The 18,185-nt window shown below is 44.5% G+C and overlaps 2 protein-coding genes across 2 annotated transcripts; one reads left to right on the top strand and one right to left on the bottom strand.

The window, feature by feature from the left end:
- The first annotated feature begins 432 nt into the window (after positions 1-432).
- LOC138945894 (microfibril-associated glycoprotein 4-like) lies at positions 433-5,000 on the top strand. The gene is made up of 5 exons (XM_070317414.1): positions 433-745; positions 1,058-1,191; positions 1,703-1,799; positions 3,076-3,243; positions 4,753-5,000. Exons 1-5 carry the CDS (start codon positions 433-435, stop codon positions 4,998-5,000), a joined length of 960 nt encoding a protein of 319 aa, XP_070173515.1.
- A 3,016-nt stretch (positions 5,001-8,016) lies between these two features.
- On the bottom strand, positions 8,017-14,336 carry LOC138945893 (uncharacterized). The gene is made up of 4 exons (XM_070317412.1): positions 13,260-14,336; positions 12,643-12,830; positions 9,835-12,261; positions 8,017-8,152 (listed from the first exon to the last, which is right to left on the bottom strand). Exons 1-4 carry the CDS (start codon positions 14,334-14,336, stop codon positions 8,017-8,019), a joined length of 3,828 nt encoding a protein of 1,275 aa, XP_070173513.1.
- Between the last annotated feature and the right edge of the window lie 3,849 nt (positions 14,337-18,185).

The following is an 18,185-nucleotide window of genomic DNA, read 5'->3' as shown; positions in this document are numbered from 1 at the left end:
CTGCGTGGTTGTATAGATGTGGAAATGGCCAGGAGAGGCAGAACGCTGACAGTTTGGCGCCCAGGCTCCTAATATGGACCAGTTGTAAAGTTTTCTGTGTTTAATTTTTTGCTGAATGTCAATCAACACAAGTTTGCTAAGATAAGGACTAACGGTTAACTACAGAGAGAAGAACTGCTAAACACAAAATGAAATTTCTCCGCAGGAAAAAAAGCTAGTCATCAGCATGAAACAATAAATGATCCATTATAGGGGCCCTTCCCCTACTTATGGTACCACCCTGTATTACGCAGCAGTCAATTTTTTTTTAATTCAACTATAAACTATAACGGTTCTTTCTGGATTTGCGCTGTGTGCGTTTTCAAATCGCCACCGGTCTCTGCTTGGTTTGCCGTACACAGATGTTGGCAGAGCTTCTCACTGGAGTACAAGATGGCGTCATTTCTGCTCGTCTTTGCTGTCCTCTTGTCTCCCCTTGAAGCAATAACAGTTACAGCTCGAGGCAATTATTACAAGAACATAAATCACGATGGTAAGGCTTTCACCGGTAATATCTTGTTCGAATCACCTGCAAGAAGCGCCAAGCACTGCGCTCTACTCTGCGGTCAGCCAGAGCATAGAGGGTTGTGTGAGACCTTCACATTTGACGGGGATGTCTGCAGAGGTCACGGTATGCTGGGGATGTTCAACACGTCATCCTTCGTTGATGCTCCTGGCGCTCGGTCCTTTTCCAAGAACTGGGAAGGTATGATTAATAAAATGTATTGTAAAACTCGTAGTTGTTTTAGGGGTGTGTATTTTTTTCTGCCGCCCCTTAAGTCTGTCTCTGTCTGTGCGTGAGTGAGTGAGTGAGTTAAGAGTTTGTGTGTGTGTGTGTGTGTGTGTGTGTGTGTGTGTGTGTGTGTGTGTGTGTGTGTGTGTGTGTGTGTGTGTATACCCAACCAAGGAGCTTGCTTTGGTATTACATGCATGAGTTGTCTTTGTTGCATATATCTGCCTAGGTTCTTCTCTACTTTAAATGTGGCCTTTATGTTAATGAATGTGTCCCACAATGTAGAAACCCTTCCCAAAGACTGCGTAGAGGCGCAACGTTACAGCAACGAGAGCGGCGTGGTCACTATCTACCCTGACGATGACAACTCCGGACTGCAGGTCTACTGTGACCAAGACACTGATGGAGGGGGCTGGCTGGTATGTCAGAAAGAGAGAAAGAGCGAGAGAGAGAGAACAACATTCGCAACTAACGGACAATCTGTATTACTCACAAACTCTTAAAATCTGTCTCTACTAACACTACGACGTACAAATGAAGATAACCAAACCACAAACAATTGCACAAAAACAAAATCAAAGGTAATGAATGCTAATACTAAATCTACAATAAGTATTACGTATCCGCATATATAAACGTAATAGAAAAAATGTACTACACACACACACACACACACACACACACACACACACACACAACTTTATATATATAAAAAAAATCTTGTCAGAGAGAGAAAGAGAGAGTGAGGGAGTGAGGGAGAGAGAGAGAGAGAGAGAGAGAGAGAGAGAGAGAGAGAATCGGCCAGACAGACAAACAGCAGACAGAGAGAGAGAGAAACAGACCGACAGACAGACAGACAGAGACAGAGAGAAGGACAAGGAGAGAGCAAGAGTATCTATATTTTTTTATTTCCTCAACTTTTATTTACAGGTATTTCAGCGAAGAAAGGATGGCTCAGTTGATTTCTATAGGAAATGGGCAGAATACCTGACCGGCTTTGGTAATGTCCAAGGGGAATTTTGGCTAGGTAAGTATGTTTCGTTAGGCTATAAGACATGAGTTTGTTACTGGCAAAATATCATAATAATAAAGATATTTTAAAAACAAATATACATATAAATAAACTAAGATATACATATTAACCCCGCCAGCATCTTGCGAGGGAGTTTCATCGACGATTTAGGGATAAGTTTAAAATGTGTATCACAAGTGTTTGTTTGTCTGTCTACTTAAAAGACTACTGGGTCGACGTACTGTAAATGTAACGTTTTCTTTTGTCAATAATTAAACGTTCCAATAAACTACAATTATTGTTTTTTTGATTCACTGGGTGATGATTTGATCTTTCTAATAAATGTCCGAACATGATTCCGAATAACTCCAAAATATCTAAGAGTTCCAGCTTCACAATAAGAAAACAAGTCACGTAAAGTCTCATTAAAACATTCAGTCAATTGTCGTCCTAAAAGTCTGAAACTCAAAATATCTGCCAATCAGTTAAGTGAGTGAGTGAATGAAGTCTGTTTATCAGTTAACTGAATGAATGAATGAATAAATGAATGAATGAAGAGAACAATAAAGGCAAGATAAGGAAATAACACAAAATAATACAAGAAGAGACAGACAGACAGACAGACAGACAGACACGGACAGACAAACAAAGAGACAGACACAGACAGACAGGCAGACAGACACAGCCAGATAGACAGACAGACAGACAGACAGATATAGACAAACAGACAGACAGACTGAGAGAGAGAGCGACAGACAGGGAGAAAAAGTTGAAGGCCAAAGATTTATCATGCTTGCAAAAGAACGACGTCTCTGAACGCCTCTGATAGTATGCGGCATTGTTATCTGTAATTTGTTGCATAAAATAGTTTAAACCATCCATGTACTAGGTCTTAACGCCTTGCACATGTTGACGCCCAGACAGAGGTACGAACTGTGTGTGTTGATACCTTCCAGATCTTGACGCCCTGCACATGTTGACGTCCAGTCAGAGGTATAAACTGTGAGTGTTGATACCTTCCAGGTCTTGACGCCCTACACATGTTGACGTCCAGTCAGAGGTATAAACTGTGAGTGTTGATACCTTCCAGGTCTTGACGCCCTGCACATGTTGACGTCCAGTCAGAGGTATAAACTGTGAGTGTTGATACCTTCCAGGTCTTGACGCCCGGCACATGTTTACGTCCAGTCAGAGGTATGAACTGTGAGTGTTGATACCTTCCAGGTCTTGACGCCCTACACATGTTGACGTCCAGTCAGAGGTATAAACTGTGAGTGTTGATACCTTCCAGGTCTTGACGCCCTGCACATGTTGACATCCAGACAGAGGTACGAACTTCGCGTGGACCTGGTGAAGTTCAACGGTACCGAAGGTTACGAAACCTACAGCAACTTCACCATCAGCGACAGCAGCGACAACTACCGGCTACACCTGGGCAGTCCTACAGGAGGCAATGGCGGTGCGTATTGCCATGCATATAAAATCGATTCCAAAGAAACTGGTGTGAAAATGATACCGACTGACTTTTGCTTGAGCCACACCTGCATGCCTCTAACTGTCACTACCACTTTTTATATTCACTAAACACTTTGTCTCCCCAGGTGTGTGCGTGTGTTTGTGTTTCTGTCGGTGTATCTGGAAACCGTATCTCAACAGATTGCGCGAAGCATTATTAATATATTCAATCAATCTGTCGGCGTAAGAGACTTAAACCGTAGAGTCTGCTAATAAGTGACTGCTAAAAACCGACGGGCGCAGTGGCGTGGTGGTAAGACGTCGGCCTCCTAATCGGGAGGTCGTGAGTTCGAATCCCGGTCGCTGCCGCCTGGTGGGTTAAGAGTGGAGAATTTTCCGATCTCCCAGGTCAACTTATGTGCAGACCTGCTAGTGACTTAACCCCCTTCGTGTGTACACGCAAGCACAAGACCAAGTGCGCACGGAAAAGATCCTGTAATCCATGTCGGAGTTCGGTGGGTTATGGAAACACGAAAATACCCAGCATGCCTACTCACCGAAAGCGGAGTGAAGCTGACTATGCTCTCAGAGTATTGTGTGGGGAACCCAGATGGTCAAACGAGCTCACACGAAACCAGAAAAATTCTGGAACGCTGAAGAAGAAGAAGGTAAAAACATATCGCAAATATCCATATCGGCAGTCTTCCTATCAGTGAAGTCAGTGAATGTCCATATCGGCAGTCTTCCTATCAGTGAAGTCAGTGAATGTCCATATCGGCAGTCTTCCTATCAGTGAAGTCAGTGAATGGACATACCAGTAAGGGCACGATAAAAATAACATCACAGTAAAAGAGAGACAGACAGACAGACAGACAGAGACAGACAGACAGACAGACAGAGAGACAGACAGACAGAGACAGACAGACAGAGACAGACAGACAGAGACAGACAGACAGAGACAGATAGAAAGAGAGATTCAGACTCAAGTTCCGATTCAAAACTGAATTAGAGAAAGATATATGGTGATATAGATATTCACAAGTACAGTGAGAGAGAGAGAAAGGGGGAGATAGTAAATCATATCAATGTGGGTTTCTGTAGGTAAGAGAGAGGGCTGATTCAATGTCACGTTTTTTATCACAACTTTTTTGACAGTACTCCGGACACTTACTAAGTTGGAGGATTCGTCCTTTTCTGAATCTCTCTAGCTCTCTCGTTCGTTCATTTTCACACACACACACACACACACACACACACACACACACACACGCGCGCACACACACACACACACACACACACACACACACACACACACACACACACACACACACACACACACACACACACTGACTGACTGCCTGACAGACTGACTGCATTTTGATGCAGAGAGAGGGAGCGGGGGAGGGGGAGAGGGAAGGAGTGAGAGGGAGACATAGAGAGAGAGACATAGAGAGAGAGACAGAGACAGCGACAGAGACAGACAGAGTGAACGCCTTTGCCCTGTTGTCCTCAGGTGACAGTCTGTCCTATCACAACGGCATGCAGTTCTCCACGAGGGACGCCGACCACGACACTCGCATCTTCGGTAACTGTGCAAGTGAACACCACGGAGCTTGGTGGTACAAGTCCTGCGCTATGTCCAACCTGAACGGCCGCTACAGGGAGAGCAGGGAGTGGGCGAGTGAGGGGATCGTGTGGTATTACTTCGATAACACCCAGTACAACTTCAAATCCGCAGAAATGAAGATGAGGGCAATGTGAGCTGTCCGATATTAACAAATCAAATCAAATCAAGTCAAATTAAGTTTTAGTTTACGAAGAATGTGGCATAAGCATTACAAACGAACTTGGTTTTTTTTTTAACCAGCCCTCGCTTAGAAAGGGACTACTCTTATCACATATTTACACACGGACATTCACATAAAAACAAAACTAATAAACATACAAATAACAAGAAATTCCTACGAGGTAGGACAAACACCCCCGTCAAAGGGAAATAACCTTCTCAGTTGGTGGCAGTGACTGAGTGAGAATGGTTATTTCCCTTTGACCATGAAGATGTCCCTCTATAAGTCCTTGTATAATTTTAATCCACCAATAACTCCCTAACCGTGTGTTTGACTGGTCCCAATTTTTGTAAGGACCGTCTCAGGAATGTATAGAACCTGTTCACCAAGTTTGGTGACGATCGGTCCGTTCATTCTTGAGATCTATATGCGAACACAAACAAACAAATAAACACATCGAGCGAAACCTATACACACCCCTATACCGGGGGTGTAAAAACAGAAAACAAAACAAACAAAAAACCATAGGAATATGTACACATTACACAATACAGAAAGCAGTAGTCTGAATTTGTTTTCAAACACATGTGCATATATGTGCGTCATACCAGCCGTCAATCCAACCAACCATCCAGCCAAGACGCTAGCACCTCTATTATTAACTTAAAACTGCTGTGATCTGAAGTTTTGTCATTGAACTCTGCACAAGAGGCAGCCTGGTAGTTGATTGTTTCAGTGCTATAGATTCAAGTTGAAGGCAGATGCGTATAACTGCGTGTTAAATGATGTTCAACAGAGTCAGATCAGAGCGAAGAAGGAAAGAAGTAAATAAACAAACAAAAGAACATCCGAACATAAACACACACACACACACACACACGCACACACACACACACACACACACACTCACACACACACACACTCACACACACACACACACACACACACACACACACACACACACACACACACACACATATACACACACACACACGCTCACACGCTCAAAAAGTCAACCATTGACTTAAATCACAAGTGAATGATCTTACAAGTTCCAAGTACCCTTCACTGGCTCTGCTGAAGCCCGTTTTTAACCGCTTGCTTCCCTTTACATAATACACCGGCCATAGGGCGTCGTGGTCCCGAACTAAATCTTCAAAGTCTCCAAAGCAGTTTGGAATTCTGGGTAGGGAAAACCTTTTATGAAATGACGTCAGCGCCTTTCAGCGATTGGTCAATGCATTTCGGAGCGAGTGTCAACATAATGTCGGTCACACTTGAAATTAACGCTACTTGAGTTTGCTCAGTTTCCAAATTGATACGAAGTGAAGGGGAACATGGGGTCAGTTATTAACTTAGCTTACCTCGAACACTGAGATAGACAAGAACGTATAGTACACAAATACTAACGGAAAGACTCGGAAACCGACAAGTCGATCCTGATCCCAACGCTTGAGAACTCAAGCATACTATTTCAAGTTAAAGTCCCGCGCGCTAACCGTGAGCCAGATTAGCTAGACGTGATTGCGCCCAATCGCTAATCGTCACATTGGCGGTCACGGGTTTAAATCTATTCGTGGGCAAGATTTTTGTTATACTGTTGGACTTTTTGTATTTTCTGAACTCTTAATTCTTGTATGTTCTTCATTTTCTTTTCATTCCAAAGGTTTTGAATGATTTATTAAATCGAATTGATCAAAAAGTGGCATAATTATTGAGTACTTCAAGTGGACGATTTCCCAGAATGACCCATTCTATTTTTAATAACATTTGCTTTTGGGAAATGCCCAATAGGCGGTTGTATCCCCGCGCGTCGACTACATGTAATGGTGGCTGTCTACTTCTAATTAATGCACTTCTGCCGGGCGGGGATATAGCTCAGACGGTAGCGCGCTGGATTTGTATTCAGTTGGCCGCTGTGAGCGTGAGTTCGATCCCAGGTTCGGCGGAAATTTATTTCACAGAGTCAACTTTGTGTGCAGACTCTCTTCGGTGTCCGAACCTCCCCCCGTGTACACTACATTGGGTGTACACGTTAAAGATCCCGCGATTGACAAAAGGGTCTTTCCTGGCAAAATTGCTTAGTTAATAATTGTCTACCTATACCCGTGTGACTTGGAATAATAGGCCGTGAAAGGTAAATATGCGCCGAAATGGCTGCAATCTACTGGCCGTATAAAATTTCATCTCACACGGCATCACTGCAGAGCGCCTAGAACTGTACCCACGGAATATGCGCGATATAAGACTCATTGATTGATTGATTGATTGATTAAAAAGAAAGCTATTAGAGAGACAGATAAGGGGCAATCTTTTCAGCGTTAAAAGACAGGGTATGTTTGCTGAACGTCCAGCTACGTGTACTTACGTACAAGCTGACACGTGACGACTTAACTCCACAAGATTGAGCAATCTTGGGATCACACGCAAACATACACCTCACTCACTAACGCACACCCAAGAAAGTTTACAAGTGGAGACAGACATCACTATGTATAAAAAGACTAAAGGAACCACATGTAACTTATAAACTTTATATAATAAACACAAATTTATGCACGAAACATCCACACATTTAACGTGTACACTCTACAAATACTACGAAAATTGACAACACATGAATTCACATGAAATTATCCTGGAACTCCAGTCCTAAGCACCCCCCCTATGGTTAAATAGCCTGTTAGTATACGGCGCTCAATAAGGTCGCATCACCAAATTACACGAACACAGACACATGCTTTAACCACGACAGAGTACTTAGCTTTTTCGGGATACACAACGCCCACCAAGGCCTCACATGTCCTTCCCTCCTCAGAAGGCCGCAGCTTCCTGATTCTGACCCCCTAGAAAGGTCCCCGACTGCCTAAGCACGTCGAACCCAGCTCCAGTCCTTCGGAGCTGTTCCCCAGATTCCTAGGCATGTAGAGTTGACCAGACTCCTTCCTCATGCTGTCTTCTGGTGGTCCTGCGTACACTCTGGGTGGAATCTACTGGTCGGAGTAACCCTTGCCGCTCTTCTTGCGTTGCTGTGAGCCGTTGTCGCCTCCTGACAGCGTCCCATCTGTCCAGATCTCAACGCCTTCACGTGAACATACGTCCCTCCTCCGTTCTCTCTCCGGCCAACTGCATGTAAATAAAACAGCAACTTAATACTGAACAATAACATCCCTAGCTACCTGGCGTGTATCGATGGTTGTGTTAGTGTTCATCGGTGATGCAAACCTTTAGCGCATCATACCGATGGACATCAAGATCGAACTTTACACCAAGTAACCATGTATGGAAAAGGATAATTATTTAATACATTAGCTATACAACGGGGCTTTACAATATAGATTCATAGTTTGCTTAAACCTATAAACTTATTGTATTTATCATGACCATATACGCCATGTGATATGTTACAAATAACTGGACAAACGTTCACTAAATGTTAGATTGTGGTATCCAACTTTAACATTACATTACGCAACCACAATTGCATGACACAACACCCATATCCCCACATGTATGATAACTCCCCGCGTAATATTACACACTATAATATGAAGGTATAAAACAACATGCTCAATAACATAAGGATACAAAAGTTGTCGGAAAGTAGACCGCCATCTTGTATAAAATGTGATATTCCGTGTAAACGAATATTTAACAGTTATGTGCAAATAATTACACACATATAATTCCACTGTATGTTCACTGCATATCACTTCCCAAACATGCATTAATATACATGTAAATCCCGAGGCTCCCTATACGAATAGGTAGTAATGGGCCGGTCGATGTAATTCTCATATTTCCCGTGCACATTCCCACGGACATAAACACGCTTCAAAATCATCGTGTCCCACAATATTACAACACTACTGAAACGTAAACACAAACAAAACAAAACATTAGACAACGACATCTACTCAGCCACAGCAATTCGAAACAATAGTCCACCCGCCAAGTCAATGACAACGCTCACCGTAAAAAAACCGCCGGGTGATGGAGTACTCGCGCCCGCCAGTACGTCTGCAACCGTACCGTTGACTCTCTCGGGTAGCACTGAACCAAAACCGTGCTAGTTCGCTGACGGGGTGCCAAAGTGTATTCATACGCCGCTGACCCGGACTATGTTAATTCTTCTCTTACTAAATAGCCTATAGATACGCTATAATATAATTTATGCATTACACTATATTATCTTACCAGGTGAAATGAACATTATTTAATTTGCACGACTGTGCCCAACAAATATTTACAAACTTTCGTTTTCTGCAGCTTGACCTGGTTTGTTCACCGCGCGTTACCGGGTGACTATAGCCCGTTCCACGATTCGGACACAAACTTGCAAATACGCGAAGTTACAGGCGTAAAGCATCTCACATCCCACACGCATACATTCTACAATAGTGTTTGGACTCCAATGCTTATGTTGTAAATAACACAATTATTATATACACTCAAACATATAACAATTACATCATCTCGTGTATCTACAAAAAGCCTGTTTAAGCTTCTCCTGCATCTCTAAAACCTCGGGTTGTGACACACCTCCACCACCAGCTCGAACTAACGGTAACCACCAACAGTGAGCACCCTATATATCAAGAGCAACCCGACTCATGAAGTCAGCGTCCACGTTGTTCACTCCTTTGATGGTCTGCACTCGGAAAGAATAAGCTTGCAACTGCAGAGCCCATCTCGTCAACCTCCCGTTGTGTGGTCTTACCTGCTGCAGGTACTGCAATGGTTGGTGATCTGTCATCAAAGTGAAATGTTGCCCAAAAAGGTAGGGCTCGAATTTCCTTATCCCCCACACCATTGCAAGGCATTCCTTCTCGATTGTGGAGTAGTTGATTTCCGCAGGAATCAGTTTTTTGCTGGCATAGCTCACTGGTTGCAGGTCACCCTTTTCATCTGCTTGCAACAGCACCGCGCCTAGTCCCACATCTGACGCATCAGTCCGTAGCACAAATGCTTTCTCGGGGTCAGGCAATCGTACCACAGGTTGGCTGACCAGAGTTTCCTTCAAGCGCTCGAATGCTTCCTGACAAGCCGGTGTCCACTCGATTGCCTCGAACTTCTTTCCCTTGGTCAAGTTCGTCAGTGGTAGGGCAATTTCCGAGAAATGTGGCACGTACCTTCTATAGAAACCGAGCATTCCCAAAAACCTGCGTACTTCCTTCTTTGTTTTGGGTTCCTCCAGTGCTTTGAACTTCTCGATCTTCACCTCCTCTGGCATCATGCATCCCTGTCCCACTTTGTGTCCCAGGTAGACTACTTGTTGGTATCCCAGGAAACACTTCTTCGGTCTGGCTGCCAGATCCGCTGCCGCCATCCGTGTGAGTACAGCCCGCAGAGCCCTCAGGTGTTCGTCCCAGTCCTCGTTGGAGATCAACAAGTCGTCCACAAAGTTATCCACGTCCGTTCTTCCTAGTGGCTCGAGGAGTTTCCTCATCATCCTGGAGAAAATGGCACCTGCTGTTCTCAACCCAAACGGCATCCGAGTCCATCTAAACTGGCCTTGGGGGGTCGTGAATGCTGTCTTGTCTCGATCTGATTCTTTCACCGGAATTTGCCAATACCCTTTGGTCAAATCCAGTTTGGACAAGTACTTAGCCCGATGTAACTTGGCGAACAGATATTCGACGTCTGGCAGAGGTTCACCATCAAACCGCACAATCTGGTTCAATTTCCTGAAATCCTGGCAGGTTCTCATTTTTCCATCGGGCTTCTTGATCAAGACCAATGGAGCACTATAGGGCGACGCACAAGGCTCTATAACGCCTAGCTTCAACATGTCTTGCACTTCCTTCCTTATGCAATCCATGGCCACGTGAGGCAATGGGTACTGCCTCACTCGCACTGGTGTATCCTCGAGGACGGTGATTTCACATTCCTCAAGATTTGTAGTACGAGGAAGATCGGTGAATTGGTTCTCAAACTCAATCGTCAAATCCCTCAGCTCTTGTTGTTTTTGGGCGGGTAACACGTCATTGATGCTAACATCTTTGGGTCCCTCTCCCGCTTCTAATGGCACTAATGGAATGGTGTTCTGTCCTGCTGAGACTTCAGGCACTTCTTCCAGTTCCTCTTCTTCCAGCACCACTCCTACAACCGCTGGGATCTCTCTCCTCCTGACGTATCTCTTCAAGAGGTTGACGTGGAATAATTTCTTTTTACTCCCCACTTGAATCCGGTAGTCGTTCATGCCGCATCGCTCCTTGATGACGTAAGGTCCACGCCAAGCGATTTCCAGCTTGTTCTTTTTCATTGGAAGAAGCAGCAACACCTCATCTCCTTCCTTGAATTGTCTGTCTTCTGCCTTCCTGTCCGCTGCCCTTGCGTATCGCTCTGTCGCCTTCCCGAGGTTTTCTCTGGCAATCCTGCATGTCTCCTCAACTCGATTCCGCAGGTCCACAACGTACTCGGCAGTGGTTCTCACTTCTTGGTCTGTCTCTTCCTTGGTCCACAGCTTCCGTAATACCTGCATAGGTCCCCTCACAGTTCGCCCATAGAGTAGTTCAAACGGTGAGAATTTTAACGACTCCTGAGGAACTTCCCTATATGCAAACAAACACGCCGGAATGAACCTGTCCCATTCCTTGGGTTGCTCCTGGCAGAGTCGTTTCAGCATCTGTTTCAGCGTACCATTGAAACGTTCAACTAGACCATTGCATTGTGCGTGGTATGGAGTTGTGTACATTCCATGTACTGACATCAGGTTGTACACCTCCTGCATCATTTCGCTCTTGAACTGGGTACCGTTATCTGACAACACTTTTTCAGGTATGCCCACTCTGGTCCAGTTCTCCCACAACGCTTCCGCCACATGTGGTGTATCGATTTTCTTGAGAGGGGTTGCTTCAGGATACCGGGTGGCATAGTCTACTGTTACCAGTATGAAACGGTGTCCTCGGTCTGACGGCGGATGAATCGGCCCTATGATGTCCACCGCTACCTGCTTGAACGGGACATCGATCAACGGCATTCTTTCCAATGGTACTGGCTTCACTTTCCCTTTTGCCGTAGTTCTCTGGCAAGCGTCACATGATGCCACGTATCGTCTGATGTCGGGGCACATACCAGGCCAATAGAATTCTGTCCATATCCTATTCCTGGTTCTCGTTCCCCCTAGGTGTCCTGCCATGGGTGCATCGTGAGCTAATCTCATCACCTCATTCTGGAACTCACTGGGCACCACTAACTGTCGGTGATCCACTCCATCTGCACCTGAGTATTCTCTGTACAACAAAGCTTTACGTATCACGAATCGAACATTCCCGGTTCCTTGTTGACGCCATGGCTTCTTTTCCACCGCCAACTCGCGCACACGTTTTAGGTGTGGATCCTCTTCTTGTGCTTGAGCCATTTCAGCACAGGTCCTTTGTGCCAAGGGGACTCCATTAATCTTCAATGTTAGATTCCCTCTCTCGTCCCTCCTTGCTTGTCCTCGTGTCTGAACTGCTGCGCACAAAGATGGAATTACATGTTTCTTTCCGTACACCGGAACTCTCACTTCCTTTCCATTTGGCAGGACCATGTAGTTTCCTATCAATACAGGAATTGCCATATTCTGAATAGCGACAGCTTCCACGTTTCCTACAAACACCGAAGATTCTAACTTCACGATGGCTATGGGAGCCTGTACTGTTCCCTGCTCTTCAAACACTCCTGACACTTCTCTTGTCCTGCTTGTGTACGTAGCCGGGTCGATGAGGTCAGCGCTAACACACAGCATTGGGCTTCCCGTGTCACGTATGGCTACCACTGCCTTCCCGTTCACCCTAACTGTCATGTCGAAAGTTTCTCCCTGAGTACGACGATCACACTTCCCACATAACCCTGAATGGATCTTGTAATTCGCTTCTACCCCCCGCATCAAGAAAACTTCTCTCACTGCAGTCTCCTCCGGTTCTGGACTGATGATAAGGGTTATTCCTGGACAGTTCCTCTTGACATGTCCGAACTTATGACATTTGTGACATTGTATGCCTGCCCCATACATTTCTCCGCCACCCCTCGGCTTCCCCGCTTCCGGGCAATTCCTTATGAAATGATCCCCTCCACATCCGAAACATTTGACAGTACTATCTTTTACCCTTTGTCCCTGGGTAAGTTGCACCTTACTGTCTGTCTTCCCATTGTTTCCTTTATCTTGGTTTTTCCCCCCTTTCTGTGATGAGTCGAAACCAGGACGTGCATCCACGAAACATTGAGCTTGCTCAACTGAATCAGCTACATTGGTGGCTTTGGACTGTCGAATGAACGTAGCGACGGACTGCGGGATGCCAGTAAGCAACCGTTCCAAAAGAACCAGGTCGAAGAGGTCCTTGTAAGTTCGTTGTTTTTCCGCTAGGTCCATCCAACTGTGCAGGTACCGCGTTATCCGGCTCACGTAGGTTGAAAACGTTTCTTCGCTCTTCCTTCTTGCTGCCCTGAACTTCTCTCGGTACGATTCTGCTGTACACCGGAATCCTCTCAGTAACTCTTTCTTCACTAACTGGTAATCTCGAGCGTTCTCCTTCGACATATCCCCAATCAAGGTCGTCGCTTTCACGTTGAGTTTGGTACTCACGCGTCTCGCCCATGTTGTCTGGTCCCAGTCTAACTCCTCTGCGAATCTCTCGAATTTGGTAAGATAAGCTTCTATATCCTCCTTGTTCTCGTCGAATGCAGGAAGTGTTACTTTGGTAGATTCTACCATTCCATCCCTCGCCTTCTGATGAGCTCGTTGATTATTTGCCCTTTGTTCCTCTAATCGTTCTGCGTGCCTCTGTGCTTCATCTTGAAGTTTCTTCATCTCATCGATTCTTTCAGACTCCATTCTTTCCATACGTTGAACTTTGGCCTCCTCAAAGTCACGCTGCTTTTGGGCCTCTTCACGTGCTTCTCCCAGTTTCTTTTCCTCCATCTCACGCTGCTTCTGGGCTATACTCTCCTCGAACTCGCGTTGCTTCTGAGCTTCCACCCGTGCTTCTTCCAGCTTCCTTTCCTCCATCGCCAATTTCTTCTTCTCTAAGCTCAACCTCTCCTTGTTGGCCCGTACGTCCTCTATCTCCTTTATCTTAGCGTCGGCGAATGCTCGAAGACTATCTCCCTTCAACTCCATCTGCGTTCCTAAAGTCATGAACTTCTGGTAGTACGTAATGGACTCCCCTTCTTCACGTCCTGGACTATGTAGAAGCTTCTCTCGAGTTGATTTTGCCTTCCTCATGAGTTCAGATGTAACTAATCCGGTTAAACTATCAGTCGGCACATCCTGTGACCTAAGTCGCCCTGACACCGGAGAATCCACACTATCACCTCCCGTCGCCATTTCAGATGAAAACGCGCTACTTGAAAAAATATTTGCATGCACGCGAAAGGAAAACGCATCAAACTGCGTACCGAAGCCCACCGAGAAATCGGACGAAATCCGCGTAAGTTATTGACATTTGGTTATACTTTACCACAATCAATAGCCACATAGCCTTAGCGTAATACCGGAATGAAACTTTACTTTAACCGAATCCGAATATAGAATACATGCGTATTTGCTAGTTCGATCTGCTTCAGTGGCGCCGTCTGACTTTAACGGATGGACTAAAGATGAATCCTTTGTGGCTAAGTAACCCAACACCTCTCAACCGCTGAGAGATGTCCAGTCCCCTCCAACCACCCACGGGATGTCTAAACAGTCACCACATTTCAAATCAAACGGTCACCACTACCTCACACAAACCAACAAACACCACACACAAACTATGCCAACAACACAAACAAACACAACAACAAACAAATTTGGTTCCAAAAAATAAATAACTAAAGGGTCCCAGAGCTTCGCCTCGAAAGCATATCACTCATGGGTCCCCGGCATCTCCACCATTGACACGTGACGACTTAACTCCACAAGATTGAGCAATCTTGGGATCACACGCAAACATACACCTCACTCACTAACGCACACCCAAGAAAGTTTACAAGTGGAGACAGACATCACTATGTATAAAAAGACTAAAGGAACCACATGTAACTTATAAACTTTATATAATAAACACAAATTTATGCACGAAACATCCACACATTTAACGTGTACACTCTACAAATACTACGAAAATTGACAACACATGAATTCACATGAAATTATCCTGGAACTCCAGTCCTAAGCACCCCCCCTATGGTTAAATAGCCTGTTAGTATACGGCGCTCAATAAGGTCGCATCACCAAATTACACGAACACAGACACATGCTTTAACCACGACAGAGTACTTAGCTTTTTCGGGATACACAACGCCCACCAAGGCCTCACATGTCCTTCCCTCCTCAGAAGGCCGCAGCTTCCTGATTCTGACCCCCTAGAAAGGTCCCCGACTGCCTAAGCACGTCGAACCCAGCTCCAGTCCTTCGGAGCTGTTCCCCAGATTCCTAGGCATGTAGAGTTGACCAGACTCCTTCCTCATGCTGTCTTCTGGTGGTCCTGCGTACACTCTGGGTGGAATCTACTGGTCGGAGTAACCCACGCCGCTCTTCTTGCGTTGCTGTGAGCCGTTGTCGCCTCCTGACAGCGTCCCATCTGTCCAGATCTCAACGCCTTCACGTGAACATACGTCCCTCCTCCGTTCTCTCTCCGGCCAACTGCATGTAAATAAAACAGCAACTTAATACTGAACAATAACATCCCTAGCTACCTGGCGTGTATCGATGGTTGTGTTAGTGTTCATCGGTGATGCAAACCTTTAGCGCATCATACCGATGGACATCAAGATCGAACTTTACACCAAGTAACCATGTATGGAAAAGGATAATTATTTAATACATTAGCTATACAACGGGGCTTTACAATATAGATTCATAGTTTGCTTAAACCTATAAACTTATTGTATTTATCATGACCATATACGCCATGTGATATGTTACAAATAACTGGACAAACGTTCACTAAATGTTAGATTGTGGTATCCAACTTTAACATTACATTACGCAACCACAATTGCATGACACAACACCCATATCCCCACATGTATGATAACTCCCCGCGTAATATTACACACTATAATATGAAGGTATAAAACAACATGCTCAATAACATAAGGATACAAAAGTTGTCGGAAAGTAGACCGCCATCTTGTATAAAATGTGATATTCCGTGTAAACGAATATTTAACAGTTATGTGCAAATAATTACACACATATAATTCCACTGTATGTTCACTGCATATCACTTCCCAAACATGCATTAATATACATGTAAATCCCGAGGCTCCCTATACGAATAGGTAGTAATGGGCCGGTCGATGTAATTCTTATATTTCCCGTGCACATTCCCACGGACATAAACACGCTTCAAAATCATCGTGTCCCACAATATTACAACACTACTGAAACGTAAACACAAACAAAACAAAACATTAGACAACGACATCTACTCAGCCACAGCAATTCGAAACAATAGTCCACCCGCCAAGTCAATGACAACGCTCACCGTAAAAAAACCGCCGGGTGATGGAGTACTCGCGCCCGCCAGTACGTCTGCAACCGTACCGTTGACTCTCTCGGGTAGCACTGAACCAAAACCGTGCTAGTTCGCTGACGGGGTGCCAAAGTGTATTCATACGCCGCTGACCCGGACTATGTTAATTCTTCTCTTACTAAATAGCCTATAGATACGCTATAATATAATTTATGCATTACACTATATTATCTTACCAGGTGAAATGAACATTATTTAATTTGCACGACTGTGCCCAACAAATATTTACAAACTTTCGTTTTCTGCAGCTTGACCTGGTTTGTTCACCGCGCGTTACCGGGTGACTATAGCCCGTTCCACGATTCGGACACAAACTTGCAAATACGCGAAGTTACAGGCGTAAAGCATCTCACATCCCACACGCATACATTCTACAATAGTGTTTGGACTCCAATGCTTATGTTGTAAATAACACAATTATTATATACACTCAAACATATAACAATTACATCATCTCGTGTATCTACAAAAAGCCTGTTTAAGCTTCTCCTGCATCTCTAAAACCTCGGGTTGTGACACAAGCCAGGACTGATATTCTCGAGCTGCTTCTTTTCAACCCAACCATCCCACCATTAGCAGGGCGATGTTCTCTTCCTGTGGAAAATCAATTAAGTGTCGGATGCGGGGCAATCACATTATGGTTACTGCCCGGGTGAAGACTATATAAGCAACAACGACCTTTTGTCAACGCGGAGCGAATTATTTCATGGAGTTTTCCACAGAAAAGAATCAAAAAAGCAAGAATGGTATCGGTATCAGTGGTTTTTTGACTCACATGCGTAGCAAAAGTGAGTCTATGTACTCACCCGAGTCGTCCGTCCGTCCGTCCGTCCGTCCGTCCGGAAAACTTTAACGTTGGATATTTCTTGGACACTATTCAGTCTATCAGTACCAAATTTGGCAAGATGGTGTATGATGACAAGGCCCCAAAAAACATACATAGCATCTTGACCTTGCTTCAAGGTCAAGGTCGCAGGGGCCATAAATGTTGCCTAAAAAACAGCTATTTTTCACATTTTTCCCATTTTCTCTGAAGTTTTTGAGATTGAATACCTCACCTATATATGATATATAGGGCAAAGTAAGCCCCATCTTTTGATACCAGTTTGGTTTACCTTGCTTCAAGGTCAAGGTCACAGGAGCTCTTCAAAGTTGGATTGTATACATATTTTGAAGTGACCTTGACCCTGAACTATGGAAGATAACTGTTTCAAACTTAAAAATTATGTGGGGCACATGTTATGCTTTCATCATGAGACACATTTGGTCACATATGATCAAGGTCAAGGTCACTTTGACCCTTATGAAATGTGACCAAAATAAGGTAGTGAACCACTAAAAGTGACCATATCTCATGATAGAAAGAGCCAATAAGCACCATTGTACTTCCTATGTCTTGAATTAACAGCTTTGTGTTGCATGACCTTGGATGACCTTGACCTTGGGTCAAGGTCACATGTATTTTGGTAGGAAAAATGTGTAAAGCATGTGAGTCGTATGGGCTTTGCCCTTCTTGTTTTGTGTTTTTTTCCACAATAAAAAAGAACTAAAACTTTACTTAATTGCTCCATCTGACTGCGAAGAAGCAGACTTTGAAAGAAAGTCACTGACGTCAAAACCACCGTTGAAGACATCCGAAACGGATAGACTACCAT

This window comes from Littorina saxatilis, linkage group LG13 (genome assembly GCF_037325665.1).
Source record: "Littorina saxatilis isolate snail1 linkage group LG13, US_GU_Lsax_2.0, whole genome shotgun sequence".
NCBI classification, from domain to species: Eukaryota; Metazoa; Mollusca; class Gastropoda; order Littorinimorpha; family Littorinidae; genus Littorina; species Littorina saxatilis.
The sequence above is the reverse complement of the archived record's forward strand: the minus strand, read 5'-3'. Positions and strand labels throughout refer to the sequence as shown.